The 16,653-nt window shown below is 31.2% G+C and overlaps 1 protein-coding gene across 1 annotated transcript in view; it reads right to left on the bottom strand.

The window, feature by feature from the left end:
* LOC121193753 (protein APCDD1-like) overlaps positions 1–16,449 on the bottom strand; it is a 56,009-nt gene extending 39,560 nt beyond the window's left edge. Inside the window, exon 1 of the mRNA XM_041056212.1 lies at positions 16,043–16,449. Coding sequence (XP_040912146.1) covers positions 16,043–16,082 — 40 coding nt within the window. The 5' untranslated portion in view covers positions 16,083–16,449. The remainder of the gene's footprint in view (positions 1–16,042) is intronic.
* Positions 16,450–16,653: the final 204 nt, after the last annotated feature.

Raw genomic sequence — 16,653 nt, 5'->3', positions numbered from 1 at the left:
GAAAAAAACGCCTTACTATACTATGACGTTTTTTATGACATTTTGAGGTCAAAAAAATTTTTGACTTTTTTTGGCCGAAAAAAACGCCTTACTATACTATGACGTTTTTTATGACATTTTGAGGTGAAAAATTTTTTTGACTTTTTTTGTCCGATTTTGACGCCTTACTATACTATGACGTTTTTTATGACATTTTGAGGTCAAAAATTTTTTTGACTTTTTTTGTCCGATTTTGACGCCTTACTATACTATGACGTTTTTTATGACATTTTGAGGTGAAAAAATTTTTGACTTTTTTTGTCCGATTTTGACGCCTTACTATACTATGACGTTTTTTTTGACATTTTGAGGTCAAAAATTTTTTTGACTTTTTTTGTCCGATTTTGACGCCTTACTATACTATGACGTTTTTTATGACATTTTGAGGTGAAAAATTTTTTGACTTTTTTTGTCCGATTTTGACGCCTTACTATACTATGACGTTTTTTATGACATTTTGAGGTGAAAAATTTTTTTGACTTTTTTTGTCCGATTTTGACGCCTTACTATACTATGACGTTTTTTATGACATTTTGAGGTGAAAAATTTTTTTGACTTTTTTTGGCCGAAAAAAACGACTTACTATACTATGACGTTTTTTATGACATTTTGAGGTGAAAAATTTTTTTGACTTTTTTTGGCCGAAAAAAACGCCTTACTATACTATGACGTTTTTTATGACATTTTGAGGTGAAAAAATTTTTGACTTTTTTTGTCCGATTTTGACGCCTTACTATACTATGACGTTTTTTATGACATTTTGAGGTCAAAAATTTTTTTGACTTTTTTTGTCCGATTTTGACGCCTTACTATACTATGACGTTTTTTATGACATTTTGAGGTGAAAAAATTTTTGACTTTTTTTGTCCGATTTTGACGCCTTACTATACTATGACGTTTTTTTTGACATTTTGAGGTCAAAATTTTTTTTGACTTTTTTTGTCCGATTTTGACGCCTTACTATACTATGACGTTTTTTATGACATTTTGAGGTGAAAAAATTTTTGACTTTTTTTGTCCGATTTTGACGCCTTACTATACTATGACGTTTTTTATGACATTTTGAGGTGAAAAATTTTTTTGACTTTTTTTGGCCGAAAAAAACGCCTTACTATACTATGACGTTTTTTATGACATTTTGAGGTGAAAAATTTTTTTGACTTTTTTTGGCCGAAAAAAACGCCTAACTATACTATGACTTTTTTTATGACATTTTGAGGTCAAAAAAATTTTTGACTTTTTTTGGCCGAAAAAAACGCCTTACTATACTATGACGTTTTTTATGACATTTTGAGGTGAAAAATTTTTTTGACTTTTTTGTCCGATTTTGACGCCTTACTATACTATGACGTTTTTTATGACATTTTGAGGTGAAAAATTTTTTTGACTTTTTTTGTCCGATTTTGACGCCTTACTATACTATGACGTTTTTTATGACATTTTGAGGTGAAAAATTTTTTTGACTTTTTTTGGCCGAAAAAAAACGCCTTACTATACTATGACGTTTTTTATGACATTTTGAGGTGAAAAAATTTTTTGACTTTTTTTGGCCGAAAAAAACGCCTTACTATACTATGACGTTTTTTATGACATTTTGAGGTGAAAAATTTTTTTGACTTTTTTTGGCCGAAAAAAACGCCTTACTATACTATGACGTTTTTTATGACATTTTGAGGTGAAAAAAATGTTTGACTTTTTTTGGCCGAAAAAAACGCCTTACTATACTATGACGTTTTTTATGATATTTTGAGGTCAAAATTTTTTTTGACTTTTTTGTCCGATTTTGACGCCTTACTATACTATGACGTTTTTTATGACATTTTGAGGTGAAAAATTTTTTTGACTTTTTTTGTCCGATTTTGACGCCTTACTATACTATGACTTTTTTTATGACATTTTGAGGTCAAAAAAATTTTTGACTTTTTTTGGCCGAAAAAAACGCCTTACTATACTATGACGTTTTTTATGACATTTTGAGGTGAAAAAGTTTTTTGACTTTTTTGTCCGATTTTGACGCCTTACTATACTATGACGTTTTTTATGACATTTTGAGGTGAAAAATTTTTTTGACTTTTTTTGTCCGATTTTGACGCCTTACTATACTATGACGTTTTTTATGACATTTTGAGGTCAAAAATTTTTTTGACTTTTTTTGTCCGATTTTGACGCCTTACTATACTATGACGTTTTTTATGACATTTTGAGGTGAAAAAATTTTTGACTTTTTTTGTCCGATTTTGACGCCTTACTATACTATGACGTTTTTTATGACATTTTGAGGTGAAAAATTTTTTTGACTTTTTTTGGCCGAAAAAAACGCCTTACTATACTATGACGTTTTTTATGACATTTTGAGGTCAAAATTTTTTTTGACTTTTTTGTCCGATTTTGACGCCTTACTATACTATGACGTTTTTTATGACATTTTGAGGTGAAAAAATTTTTTGACTTTTTTTGGCCGAAAAAAACGCCTAACTATACTATGACGTTTTTTATGACATTTTGAGGTGAAAAATTTTTTTGACTTTTTTTGGCCGAAAAAAACGTCTTACTATACTATGACGTTTTTTATGACATTTTGAGGTGAAAAAATTTTTTGACTTTTTTTGGCCGAAAAAAACGCCTTACTATACTATGACGTTTTTTATGACATTTTGAGGTCAAAAATTTTTTTGACTTTTTTTGTCCGATTTTGACGCCTTACTATACTATGACGTTTTTTATGACATTTTGAGGTGAAAAAATTTTTGACTTTTTTTGTCCGATTTTGACGCCTTACTATACTATGACGTTTTTTATGACATTTTGAGGTGAAAAATTTTTTTGACTTTTTTTGGCCGAAAAAAACGCCTTACTATACTATGACGTTTTTTATGACATTTTGAGGTGAAAAATTTTTTTGACTTTTTTTGGCCGAAAAAAACGCCTAACTATACTATGACTTTTTTTTATGACATTTTGAGGTCAAAAAAATTTTTGACTTATTTTGGCCGAAAAAAACGCCTTACTATACTATGACGTTTTTTATGACATTTTGAGGAAAAAAAAAATTTTGACTTTTCTTTGCCGATTTTGATGCCTTACTATACTATGACGTTTTTTATGACATTTTGAGGTGAAAAAATTTTTTGACTTTTTTTGGCCGAAAAAAACGCCTTACTATACTATGACGTTTTTTATGACATTTTGAGGTCAAAAATTTTTTTGACTTTTTTTGGCCGAAAAAAACGCCTTACTATACTATGACGTTTTTTATGACATTTTGAGGTCAAAAAAATTTTTGACTTTTTTTGGCCGAAAAAAACGCCTTACTATACTATGACGTTTTTTATGACATTTTGAGGTCAAAAATTTTTTTGACTTTTTTTGTCCGATTTTGACGCCTTACTATACTATGACGTTTTTTATGACATTTTGAGGTGAAAAAATTTTTGACTTTTTTTGTCCGATTTTGACGCCTTACTATACTATGACGTTTTTTATGACATTTTGAGGTGAAAAATTTTTTTGACTTTTTTTGGCCGAAAAAAACGCCTTACTATACTATGACGTTTTTTATGACATTTTGAGGTGAAAAATTTTTTTGACTTTTTTTGGCCGAAAAAAACGCCTAACTATACTATGACTTTTTTTATGACATTTTGAGGTCAAAAAAATTTTTGACTTATTTTGGCCGAAAAAAACGCCTTACTATACTATGACGTTTTTTATGACATTTTGAGGAAAAAAAAAATTTTGACTTTTCTTTGCCGATTTTGATGCCTTACTATACTATGACGTTTTTTATGACATTTTGAGGTGAAAAAATTTTTTGACTTTTTTTGGCCGAAAAAAACGCCTTACTATACTATGACGTTTTTTATGACATTTTGAGGTCAAAAATTTTTTTGACTTTTTTTGGCCGAAAAAAACGCCTTACTATACTATGACGTTTTTTATGACATTTTGAGGTGAAAAATTTTTTTTGACTTTTTTTGGCCGAAAAAAAACGCCTTACTATACTATGACATTTTTTATGACATTTTGAGGTGAAAAAATTTTTTGACTTTTTTTGGCCGAAAAAAACGCCTTACTATACTATGACGTTTTTTATGACATTTTGAGGTCAAAAAAATTTTTGACTTTTTTTGGCCGAAAAAAACGCCTTACTATACTATAACGTTTTTTATGACATTTTGAGGTCAAAAAAATTTTTGACTTTTTTTGGCCGAAAAAAAACGCCTTACTATACTATGACGTTTTTTATGACATTTTGAGGTCAAAAATTTTTTTGACTTTTTTGTCCGATTTTGACGCCTTACTATACTATGACGTTTTTTATGACATTTTGAGGTGAAAAATTTTTTTGACTTTTTTTGTCCGATTTTGACGCCTTACTATACTATGACGTTTTTTATGACATTTTGAGGTGAAAAAAATGTTTGACTTTTTTTGGCCGAAAAAAAACGCCTTACTATACTATGACGTTTTTTATGACATTTTGAGGTGAAAAAATTTTTTGACTTTTTTTGGCCGAAAAAAACGCCTTACTATACTATGACGTTTTTTATGACATTTTGAGGTGAAAAAAATTTTTGACTTTTTTTGGCCGAAAAAAAACGCCTTACTATACTATGACGTTTTTTATGACATTTTGAGGAAAAAAAAAATGTTTGACTTTTTTTGTCCGATTTTGACGCCTTACTATACTATGACGTTTTTTATGACATTTTGAGGTGAAAAAAATGTTTGACTTTTTTTGGCCGAAAAAAACGCCTTACTATACTATGACGTTTTTTATGACATTTTGAGGTGAAAAAAATGTTTGACTTTTTTTGGCCGAAAAAAACGCCTTACTATACTATGACGTTTTTTATGACATTTTGAGGAAAAAAAAAATTTTGACTTTTCTTTGCCGATTTTGATGCCTTACTATACTATGACGTTTTTTATGACATTTTGAGGTGAAAAAATTTTTTGACTTTTTTTGGCCGAAAAAAACGCCTTACTATACTATGACGTTTTTTATGACATTTTGAGGTCAAAAATTTTTTTGACTTTTTTTGGCCGAAAAAAACGCCTTACTATACTATGACGTTTTTTATGACATTTTGAGGTGAAAAATTTTTTTTGACTTTTTTTGGCCGAAAAAAACGCCTTACTATACTATGACGTTTTTTATGACATTTTGAGGTGAAAAAAATGTTTGACTTTTTTTGGCCGAAAAAAACGCCTTACTATACTATGACGTTTTTTATGACATTTTGAGGTGAAAAAAATGTTTGACTTTTTTTGGCCGAAAAAAACGCCTTACTATACTATGACGTTTTTTATGACATTTTGAGGTGAAAAAAATGTTTGACTTTTTTTGGCCGAAAAAACGCCTTACTATACTATGACGTTTTTTATGACATTTTGAGGTGAAAAAAATGTTTGACTTTTTTTGGCCGAAAAAAACGCCTTACTATACTATGACGTTTTTTATGACATTTTGAGGAAAAAAAAAATTTTGACTTTTCTTTGCCGATTTTGACGCCTTACTATACTATGACGTTTTTTATGACATTTTGAGGTGAAAAAAATTTTTGACTTTTTTTGGCCGAAAAAAACGCCTTACTATACTATGACGTTTTTTATGACATTTTGAGGTCAAAAATTTTTTTGACTTTTTTTGGCCGAAAAAAACGCCTTACTATACTATGACGTTTTTTATGACATTTTGAGGTGAAAAAATTTTTTTGACTTTTTTTGGCCGAAAAAAACGCCTTACTATACTATGACGTTTTTTATGACATTTTGAGGTAAAAAAAATGTTTGACTTTTTTTTGCCGAAAAAAACGCCTTACTATACTATGACGTTTTTTATGACATTTTGAGGTGAAAAAAATTTGTGACTTTTTTTGGCCGAAAAAAAACGCCTTACTATACTATGACGTTTTTTATGACATTTTGAGGTGAAAAAATTTTTTGACTTTTTTTGGCCGAAAAAAACGCCTTACTATACTATGACATTTTTTATGACATTTTGAGGTAAAAAAAAAATTTGACTTTTTTGGGCCGATTTTGACGCCTTACTATACTATGACGTTTTTTATGACATTTTGAGGTGAAAAAAATTTTTGACTTTTTTTGGCCGAAAAAAACGCCTTACTATACTATGACGTTTTTTATGACATTTTGAGGTCAAAAAAAAAATTGACTTTTTTGGGCCGATTTTGACGCCTTACTATACTATGACGTTTTTTATGACATTTTGAGGTGAAAATTTTTTTTTGACTTTTTTTGGCCGAAAAAAACGCCTTACTAAACTATGACGTTTTTTATGACATTTTGAGGTGAAAAAATTTTTTGACTTTTTTTGGCCGAAAAAAACGCCTTACTATACTATGACGTTTTTTATGACATTTTGAGGTGAAAAAAATTTTTTGACTTTTTTTGGCCGAAAAAAACGCCTTACTATACTATGACGTTTTTTATGACATTTTGAGGTGAAAAAATTTTTTGACTTTTTTTGGCCGAAAAAAACGGCTTACTATACTATGACGTTTTTTATGACATTTTGAGGTCAAAAAAAATTTTTTGACTTTTTTTGGCCGAAAAAAACGCCTTACTATACTATGACGTTTTTTATGACATTTTGAGGTGAAAAAAATGTTTGACTTTTTTTGGCCGAAAAAAACGCCTTACTATACTATGACGTTTTTTATGACATTTTGAGGTGAAAAAATTTTTTGACTTTTTTTGGCCGAAAAAAACGCCTTACTATACTATGACGTTTTTTATGACATTTTGAGGTGAAAAAATTTTTTTGACTTTTTTTGGCCGAAAAAAAAACGCCTTACTATACTATGACGTTTTTTATGACATTTTGAGGGAAAAAAAAATTTTGACTTTTCTTTGCCGATTTTGACGCCTTACTATACTATGACGTTTTTTATGACATTTTGAGGTGAAAAAATGTTTGACTTTTTTTGTCCGATTTTGACGCCTTACTATACTATGACGTTTTTTATGACATTTTGAGGTGAAAATTTTTTTTGACTTTTTTGTGGCCGAAAAAAACGCCTTACTATACTATGACGTTTTTTATGACATTTTGAGGTGAAAAAAATGTTTGACTTTTTTTGGCCGAAAAAAACGCCTTACTATACTATGACGTTTTTTATGACATTTTGAGGTGAAAAAAATGTTTGACTTTTTTTGGCCGAAAAAAACGCCTTACTATACTATGACGTTTTTTATGACATTTTGAGGTGAAAAAAATGTTTGACTTTTTTTGGCCGAAAAAAACGCCTTACTATACTATGACGTTTTTTATGACATTTTGAGGAAAAAAAAAATTTTGACTTTTCTTTGCCGATTTTGACGCCTTACTATACTATGACGTTTTTTATGACATTTTGAGGTGAAAAAATTTTTTGACTTTTTTTGGCCGAAAAAAACGCCTTACTATACTATGACGTTTTTTATGACATTTTGAGGTCAAAAATTTTTTTGACTTTTTTTGGCCGAAAAAAACGCCTTACTATACTATGACGTTTTTTATGACATTTTGAGGTGAAAAAAATGTTTGACTTTTTTTGGCCGAAAAAAACGCCTTACTATACTATGACGTTTTTTATGACATTTTGAGGTGAAAAAATTTTTTGACTTTTTTTGGCCGAAAAAAACGCCTTACTATACTATGACGTTTTTTATGACATTTTGAGGTGAAAAAAATTTTGACTTTTTTTGGCCGAAAAAAACGCCTTACTATACTATGACGTTTTTTATGACATTTTGAGGAAAAAAAAAATGTTTGACTTTTTTTGTCCGATTTTGACGCCTTACTATACTATGACGTTTTTTATGACATTTTGAGGTGAAAAAAATTTTTGACTTTTTTTGGCCGAAAAAAAAACGCCTTACTATACTATGACGTTTTTTATGACATTTTGAGGAAAAAAAAAATTTTGACTTTTCTTTGCCGATTTTGACGCCTTACTATACTATGACGTTTTTTATGACATTTTGAGGTGAAAAAATTTTTTGACTTTTTTTGGCCGAAAAAAACGCCTTACTATACTATGACGTTTTTTATGACATTTTGAGGTCAAAAAAAAAATTGACTTTTTTGGGCCGATTTTGACGCCTTACTATACTATGACGTTTTTTATGACATTTTGAGGTGAAAAATTTTTTTTGACTTTTTTTGGCCGAAAAAAACGCCTTACTATACTATGACGTTTTTTATGACATTTTGAGGTCAAAAAATTTTTTGACTTTTTTTGGCCGAAAAAAACGCCTTACTATAGTATGACGTTTTTTATGACATTTTGAGGTGAAAAAATTTTTTTACTTTTTTTGGCCGAAAAAAACGCCTTACTATACTATGACGTTTTTTATGACATTTTGAGGTCAAAAAAAATTTTGACTTTTTTTGGCCGAAAAAAACGCCTTACTATACTATGACGTTTTTTATGACATTTTGAGGTGAAAAAAATGTTTGACTTTTTTTGGCCGAAAAAAACGCCTTACTATACTATGACGTTTTTTATGACATTTTGAGGTGAAAAAAATGTTTGACTTTTTTTGGCCGAAAAAAACGCCTTACTATACTATGACGTTTTTTATGACATTTTGAGGAAAAAAAAAATTTTGACTTTTCTTTGCCGATTTTGACGCCTTACTATACTATGACGTTTTTTATGACATTTTGAGGTGAAAAAAATTTTTGACTTTTTTTGGCCGAAAAAAACGCCTTACTATACTATGACGTTTTTTATGACATTTTAAGGTCAAAAATTTTTTTGACTTTTTTTGGCCGAAAAAAACGCCTTACTATACTATGACGTTTTTTATGACATTTTGAGGTGAAAATTTTTTTTTGACTTTTTTTGGCCGAAAAAAACGCCTTACTATACTATGACGTTTTTTATGACATTTTGAGGTCAAAAAAATGTTTGACTTTTTTTGGGCGAAAAAAACGCCTTACTATACTATGACGTTTTTTATGACATTTTGAGGTGAAAAAATTTTTTTGACTTTTTTTGGCCGAAAAAAAACGCCTTACTATACTATGACGTTTTTTATGACATTTTGAGGGAAAAAAAATTTTTGACTTTTCTTTGCCGATTTTGACGCCTTACTATGACGTTTTTTATGACATTTTGAGGTGAAAAAATTTTGTGACTTTTTTTGGCCGAAAAAAAACGCCTTACTATACTATGACGTTTTTTATGACATTTTGAGGTCAAAAAAAAATTTTGACTTTTTTTGTCCGATTTTGACGCCTTACTATACTATGACGTTTTTTATGACATTTTGAGGTGAAAAAATGTTTGACTTTTTTTGTCCGATTTTGACGCCTTACTATACTATGACGTTTTTTATGACATTTTGAGGTGAAAAATTTTTTTGACTTTTTTGTGGCCGAAAAAAACGCCTTACTATACTATGACGTTTTTTATGACATTTTGAGGTGAAAAAATTTTTTGACTTTTTTTGGCCGAAAAAAACGCCTTACTATACTATGACGTTTTTTATGACATTTTGAGGTGAAAAATTTTTTTGACTTTTTGGCCGAAAAAAACGCCTTACTATACTATGACGTTTTTTATGACATTTTAAGGAAATTTTTTTTTTGACTTTTCTTTGTCGATTTTGACGCCTTACTATACTATGACGTTTTTTATGACATTTTGAGGTCAAAAAAAATTTTGACTTTTTTTGGCCGATTTTGACGCCTTACTATACTATGACGTTTTTTATGACATTTTGAGGTGAAAAAAATGTTTGACTTTTTTTGGCCGAAAAAAACGCCTTACTATACTATGACGTTTTTTATGACATTTTGAGGTGAAAAAATTTTTTGACTTTTTTTGGCCGAAAAAAACGCCTTACTATACTATGACGTTTTTTATGACATTTTGAGGTGAAAAAATTTTTTGACTTTTTTTGGCCGAAAAAAACGCCTTACTATACTATGACGTTTTTTATGACATTTTGAGGTGAAAAAATTTTTTGACTTTTTTTGGCCGAAAAAAACGCCTTACTATACTATGACGTTTTTTATGACATTTTGAGGTGAAAAAATTTTTTGACTTTTTTTGGCCGAAAAAAACGCCTTACTATACTATGACGTTTTTTATGACATTTTGAGGTGAAAAATTTTTTTGACTTTTTTTGGCTGAAAAAAACGCCTTACTATACTATGACGTTTTTTATGACATTTTAAGGAAAAATTTTTTTTGACTTTTCTTTGTCGATTTTGACGCCTTACTATACTATGACGTTTTTTATGACATTTTGAGGTCAAAAAAAATTTTGACTTTTTTTGTCCGATTTTGACGCCTTACTATACTATGACGTTTTTTATGACATTTTGAGGTGAAAAAATTTTTGACTTTTTTTGTCCGATTTTGACGCCTTACTATACTATGACGTTTTTTATGACATTTTGAGGTGAAAATTTTTTTTGACTTTTTTGTGGCCGAAAAAAACGCCTTACTATACTATGACGTTTTTTATGACATTTTGAGGTGAAAAAATTTTTTGACTTTTTTTTGGCCGAAAAAAACGCCTTACTATACTATGACGTTTTTTATGACATTTTGAGGTGAAAAAATTTTTTGACTTTTTTTGGCCGAAAAAAACGCCTTACTATACTATGACGTTTTTTATGACATTTTGAGGTGAAAAAATTTTTTGACTTTTTTTGGCCGAAAAAAACGCCTTACTATACTATGACGTTTTTTATGACATTTTGAGGTGAAAAAAATTTTTGACTTTTTTTGGCCGAAAAAAACGCCTTACTATACTATGACGTTTTTTATGACATTTTGAGGTGAAAAAATTTTTTGACTTTTTTTGGCCGAAAAAAACGCCTTACTATACTATGACGTTTTTTATGACATTTTGAGGTGAAAAATTTTTTTGACTTTTTTTGGCCGAAAAAAACGCCTTACTATACTATGACGTTTTTTATGACATTTTGAGGTGAAAAATTTTTTTGACTTTTTTTGGCCGAAAAAAACGCCTTACTATACTATGACGTTTTTTATGACATTTTGAGGTGAAAAAATTTTTTGACTTTTTTTGGCCGAAAAAAACGCCTTACTATACTATGACGTTTTTTATGACATTTTGAGGTGAAAAAATTTTTTGACTTTTTTTGGCCGAAAAAAACGCCTTACTATACTATGACGTTTTTTTATGACATTTTGAGGTCAAAAAATTTTTTGACTTTATTTGGCTGAAAAAAACGCCTTACTATACTATGACGTTTTTTATGACATTTTGAGGAAAAAAAATTTTTTTGACTTTTTTTGTCCGATTTTGACGCCTTACTATACTATGACGTTTTTTATGACATTTTGAGGTGAAAATTTTTTTTGACTTTTTTTGGCCGAAAAAAAACGCCTTACTATACTATGACGTTTTTTATGACATTTTGAGGAAAAAAAAAATTTTGACTTTTCTTTGCCGATTTTGACGCCTTACTATACTATGACGTTTTTTATGACATTTTGAGGTGAAAAAATTTTTTGACTTTTTTTGGCCGAAAAAAACGCCTTACTATACTATGACGTTTTTTATGACATTTTGAGGTGAAAAAATTTTTTGACTTTTTTTGGCCGAAAAAAACGCCTTACTATACTATGACGTTTTTTATGACATTTTGAGGTGAAAAAATTTTTTGACTTTTTTTGGCCGAAAAAAACGCCTTACTATACTATGACGTTTTTTATGACATTTTGAGGTGAAAAAAAGTTTTGACTTTTTTTGGCCGAAAAAAACGCCTTACTATACTATGACGTTTTTTATGACATTTTAAGGAAAAAATTTTTTTTGACTTTTCTTTGCCGATTTTGACGCCTTACTATACTATGACGTTTTTTATGACATTTTGAGGTGAAAAAATTTTTTGACTTTTTTTGTCCGATTTTGACGCCTTACTATACTATGACGTTTTTTATGACATTTTGACGTCAAAAATTTTTTTGACTTTTTTTGGCCGAAAAAAACGCCTTACTATACTATGACGTTTTTTTATGACATTTTGAGGTGAAAAATTTTTTTGACTTTTTTTGGCCGAAAAAAACGCCTTACTATACTATGACGTTTTTTATGACATTTTGAGGTGAAAAAAATTTTTGACTTTTTTTGTCCGATTTTGACGCCTTAGTATACTATGACGTTTTTTATGACATTTTGAGGTGAAAAAATTTTTTGACTTTTTTTGGCCGAAAAAAAGGCCTTAGTATACTATGACGTTTTTTATGACATTTTGAGGTCAAAAAATTTTTGACTTTTTTTGGCCGAAAAAAACGCCTTACTATACTATGACGTTTTTTATGACATTTTGAGGTGAAAAAATTTTTTGACTTTTTTTGGCTGAAAAAAACGCCTTACTATACTATGACGTTTTTTATGACATTTTGAGGTCAAAAATTTTTTTGACTTTTTTTGGCCGAAAAAAACGCCTTACTATACTATGACGTTTTTTATGACATTTTGAGGTCAAAAAAATTTTTGACTTTTTTTGTCCGATTTTGACGCCTTACTATACTATGACATTTTTTATGACATTTTGAGGTCAAAAAACATTCTTGACTTTTTTTGACCAATTTATACGCCTTACTATACTATGACGTTTTTGGACATTTTGAGGTAAAAAAAATAATTTGACTTTTTTTGGCCGAAAAAAACGCCTTACTATACTATGACGTTTTTATGACATTTTGAGGTCAAAAAATTTTTTGACTTTTTTTGTCCGATTTTGACGCCTTACTATACTATGACGTTTTTTATGACATTTTGAGGTCAAAAAAATGTTTGACTTTTTTTGGCCGAAAAAAACGCCTTACTATACTATGACGTTTTTTATGACATTTTGAGGTGAAAAAAATGTTTGACTTTTTTTGGCCGAAAAAAACGCCTTACTATACTATGACGTTTTTTATGACATTTTGAGGTGAAAAAATTATTTGACTTTTTTTGGCCGAAAAAAACGCCTTACTATACTATGACAATTTTTATGACATTTTGAGGTCAAAAAAATTTTTGACTTTTTTTGGCTGAAAAAAAAAAAACGCCTTACTATACTATGACGTTTTTTATGACATTTTGAGGTCAAAAATTTTTTTGACTTTTTTTGGCCGAAAAAACGCCTTATTATACTATGACGTTTTTATGACATTTTGAGGTCATAGTAAAGTATGACTTTTTTTGTCGGATTTTGATGACTTACTATAGTATGACATTTTTCGGCACATTTTGAGGTCATACTGAAGTATGACTTTTTTTGTCCGATTTTGATGCCTTACTATAGTATGACGTTTTTTGGCACATTTTGAGATCATACCAAAGTATGACTTTTTTTGGCCGATGTTGATGCTTTACTATAGTATGACGTTTTTTGGCACATTTTGAGGTCATACTAAAGTATGACTTTTTTATGCCGATTTTGATGTCTTACTATAGTATGACATTTTTTGGCACATTTTGAGGTCACATTAAAGTATGACTTTTTTGGCTGATTTTGATGCATTACTATAGTATGCCATCTTTTGGCACATTTTGAGGTCATACTAAAATATGACCTCACACTCAGCGCAAACACAGGCCACAAACACATATTGATCAATCACGTGCGGCTTGAAGAAAAAGGAGAAAATGAAAAAAACAAAACAAAACGTCCCTCCCAATCATGAGCTGGCTCCCGTCGTTCACTTCAAAGAGCCGGCTCATTCTTGACCTACACATCACTATTCCACAGTTTGCAGCCAGCTAGCAGATGAGCAGCATGGTGGCTAACCAACTTTTCAGCACAACATGTCCACTGTGTGGAAATAGTTTGCACTAGAAACACCCCAAAGCAAGACAGCAACGTGCAATGTTTGCCATTGTGTTGCTGCAATTTCAGCTTCGTGAAGAATTTGAGTTCTTCTTCCACCTCTGAATGAATCACCAATGAAACACTGCTGATACAAAGGGACACGCTGGGCCACACAGCAATTAGCACCATCTGTCTTTCCACTGATGGTATGTTTGAACTCGTGGCCGCCCTCTTCTCTCTGCTGCTGCATTTGCCAAACTAATTGACAAGATTTTGACTCTGATTTTCTTTTGGCTATTCCCCATGATATGAAATTATTTTGACAATTTTCTGACTGATGCCTCAGCATTTACAGCACTGATTATTTGGCATGGCAGGAGCTTTGATAGTTGTCTCATGTTACTTTGAAAAGTCACACATCAAACGTGTTAATTTCCAGAGACCTTTAACAGCCGATAAATGTTGGTAATTGGCATTCAACGTGAAATGACTGAAAACTGTTTGTAAGAGCCTGGAAGATGGATCGGCAGCTGACATTATCTGCCAGTGGAGCTTGTTGTATCTCTTTCATTTGAAATACCTTTTTATGACCATTTGTTTTATGTTTTAAATCTCACTTGTACAGTCTTTTTTTTTTTTTTTAATCATATTTGTGTTTTGTTAGCTATATATATTTGCAACCTGTTAAACAATTCAAGCTTAAAATATTTTCCTGTGGCTGTTACCAGCATCAAGATTTTATTACAATAAAATGAATATCATTTCTAGTGAGGTTGCTGTTTAAATTTTGCTGTGATCTTGTATTCATCATTACTGCCACCTTTGATTAACTGTTATCCTCACATCCTGTCCAAATATCCTCAGCATGTTAAAGCTCCTTCATAACCATATTTGAATGCACTGCTAAAAATGTTCTGTTTATGTAAGTTGTTTGCATTAAAAAAATCTAACAGTTTTCAGATTTTTCCCTTTTTTTCTCTCAAATATCAATATCGGTCTCAGCCTCAGAGATATGCTATCGGTCGAGTTTTAGCTTGTAATTGCGATTAAAAACGGTTAAAAACCTTTTCTGTGAGGTGTTCTTCCTATTTTTGTTGCCATGGTCTGGGATTTTGTCTGTTTTCTGTACTGGCAATGACACAAATTTGAGGGAAAATCTTTAATTCCAACTCTGCCGCCAAAGAAAAAAGAAAAAGAAAAAATCACCATCACCAAGATGAACATAAAAGGTTGTAGGATAAACTGTTACTTCAGCAAACAGTTTGATTGTTCTTGGACATTTTAAAATGGATATAAAGATGCAGTAAAACTTTAGAGACCCTAATGACCTAATGAAAGTCAGCAGAGGATTCATATCAGTGAAAAGGTGAAGTACAAGCATCTATTGCTCAACGTGAGTCCATTATTTTATGGGTGTCTTTTTTTTTTCTTTTACTGTTAAACTTTGCTCCCCGGGGGCTCGATGAGGTTTTCTCCCCCTGTAAATTTACAGCACACACTAATCTGGGCTGACAGTGCATTTTCATTGCCACTAAGAAAGGCTGCAATAACACGGCACTTAATTGAACATTAGATTCACTTAAACACACTTAAGGATAAGTGGGCTCCGAAATATCATTTTATCTCAACCCGGTCATTTGAAGTTGCAGCCAAATGTTGCCTTCCACTGTCACTGGCAACAGATGGATTGGGTCAACTGCAGTCCCATAATCCTCTGCTGCTCAGACAGGCTTTTCATCAGGAATGGGTGTTTTAAGTGGCTCTTAACTCTCCCAGTGCTTTCATCTGCCCAGTTGCCCCAGAGAAACTTTTTTTATTGCCTTTAAGCCTTCAAACATGTACATCACAGGGGAATAAAGGATAACTTATCCAGAAAATATTATTATTATTAGTCCTGTTGGGGACACAGACACAAACACACAGCCATGACGGTAAACAGGTGTGCTGAGGTCAATAGAGGCATGTCAGGTTCTTACCTCACAAATATGCTTCACAGAAGAAGCAGAAAACTTTTCAAATCCACTGGAATTTGGAAGATCTGTTGGGGCTAAATTTCGTTCAACAAAGCTTCTTTCATAGCCCGTATGAGCATTTTGTTTTCCATGCACACGTGGAGTAAAACGTGTTTCTTTTGGAAACACAAACTCCCACAAACCTCCTCACCTGTTGCACCAGGCTGAAATAAAACATGGGAAAGTTTCTTACCCAAAAAAGCGACGAGAAGCAGCGCAGATGACGGCCCCATTCCGCACTTCGGGGGATTGAAACGAACTTCACTGGTCACACTGGGGAGTTTAGCTTTTCCTCTACGCAGCGTCCTTGTTTATTCCGACACAAATCCTCACATTATGGATCCAAAGCGTGGAGCAAACACTCCTATGGTATCCGCGCATCATAAGAAACACACCTCCGGTTTCGCTGGAGAGAAAAAAATCCCGCGGTACTTCAGGACAAAAACAAAAGAATTGCACATAGAAAACAAAGGAAAGTCCAAACTTTTTCTACGGGACACTCTGAAGGATTTAAACGTTGTATCACTGAGGTAATTCAACGTGAAAATGCGACAGCTCGGATGCTTGTACGCGCGTCCTCCATGCGTCCTGCGCCCAAGAGGAGTGTTTGTACGTGTGTTAGGAGACTGGATGGACTCACCCCCTACCCCATCCGCCTCGGTAGGGATTTTGTGGGCGTGGAGTGTGCGTTCAAGTTTTCTACCCGTTAGGTGCACACCGCAAACACGCCCATACGCACAAGGTGTTTTAGTCAGCTGTTGAACCTGGAGATGTTTTGAGTCTGAAAATAAATTGAAATAACTT

Source organism: Toxotes jaculatrix, chromosome 14, assembly GCF_017976425.1.
Source record: "Toxotes jaculatrix isolate fToxJac2 chromosome 14, fToxJac2.pri, whole genome shotgun sequence".
Lineage (NCBI taxonomy): Eukaryota > Metazoa > Chordata > Actinopteri > Toxotidae > Toxotes > Toxotes jaculatrix.
Note: the sequence above shows the minus strand (reverse complement) of the source record. Positions and strands in the feature narration are given on the sequence as shown.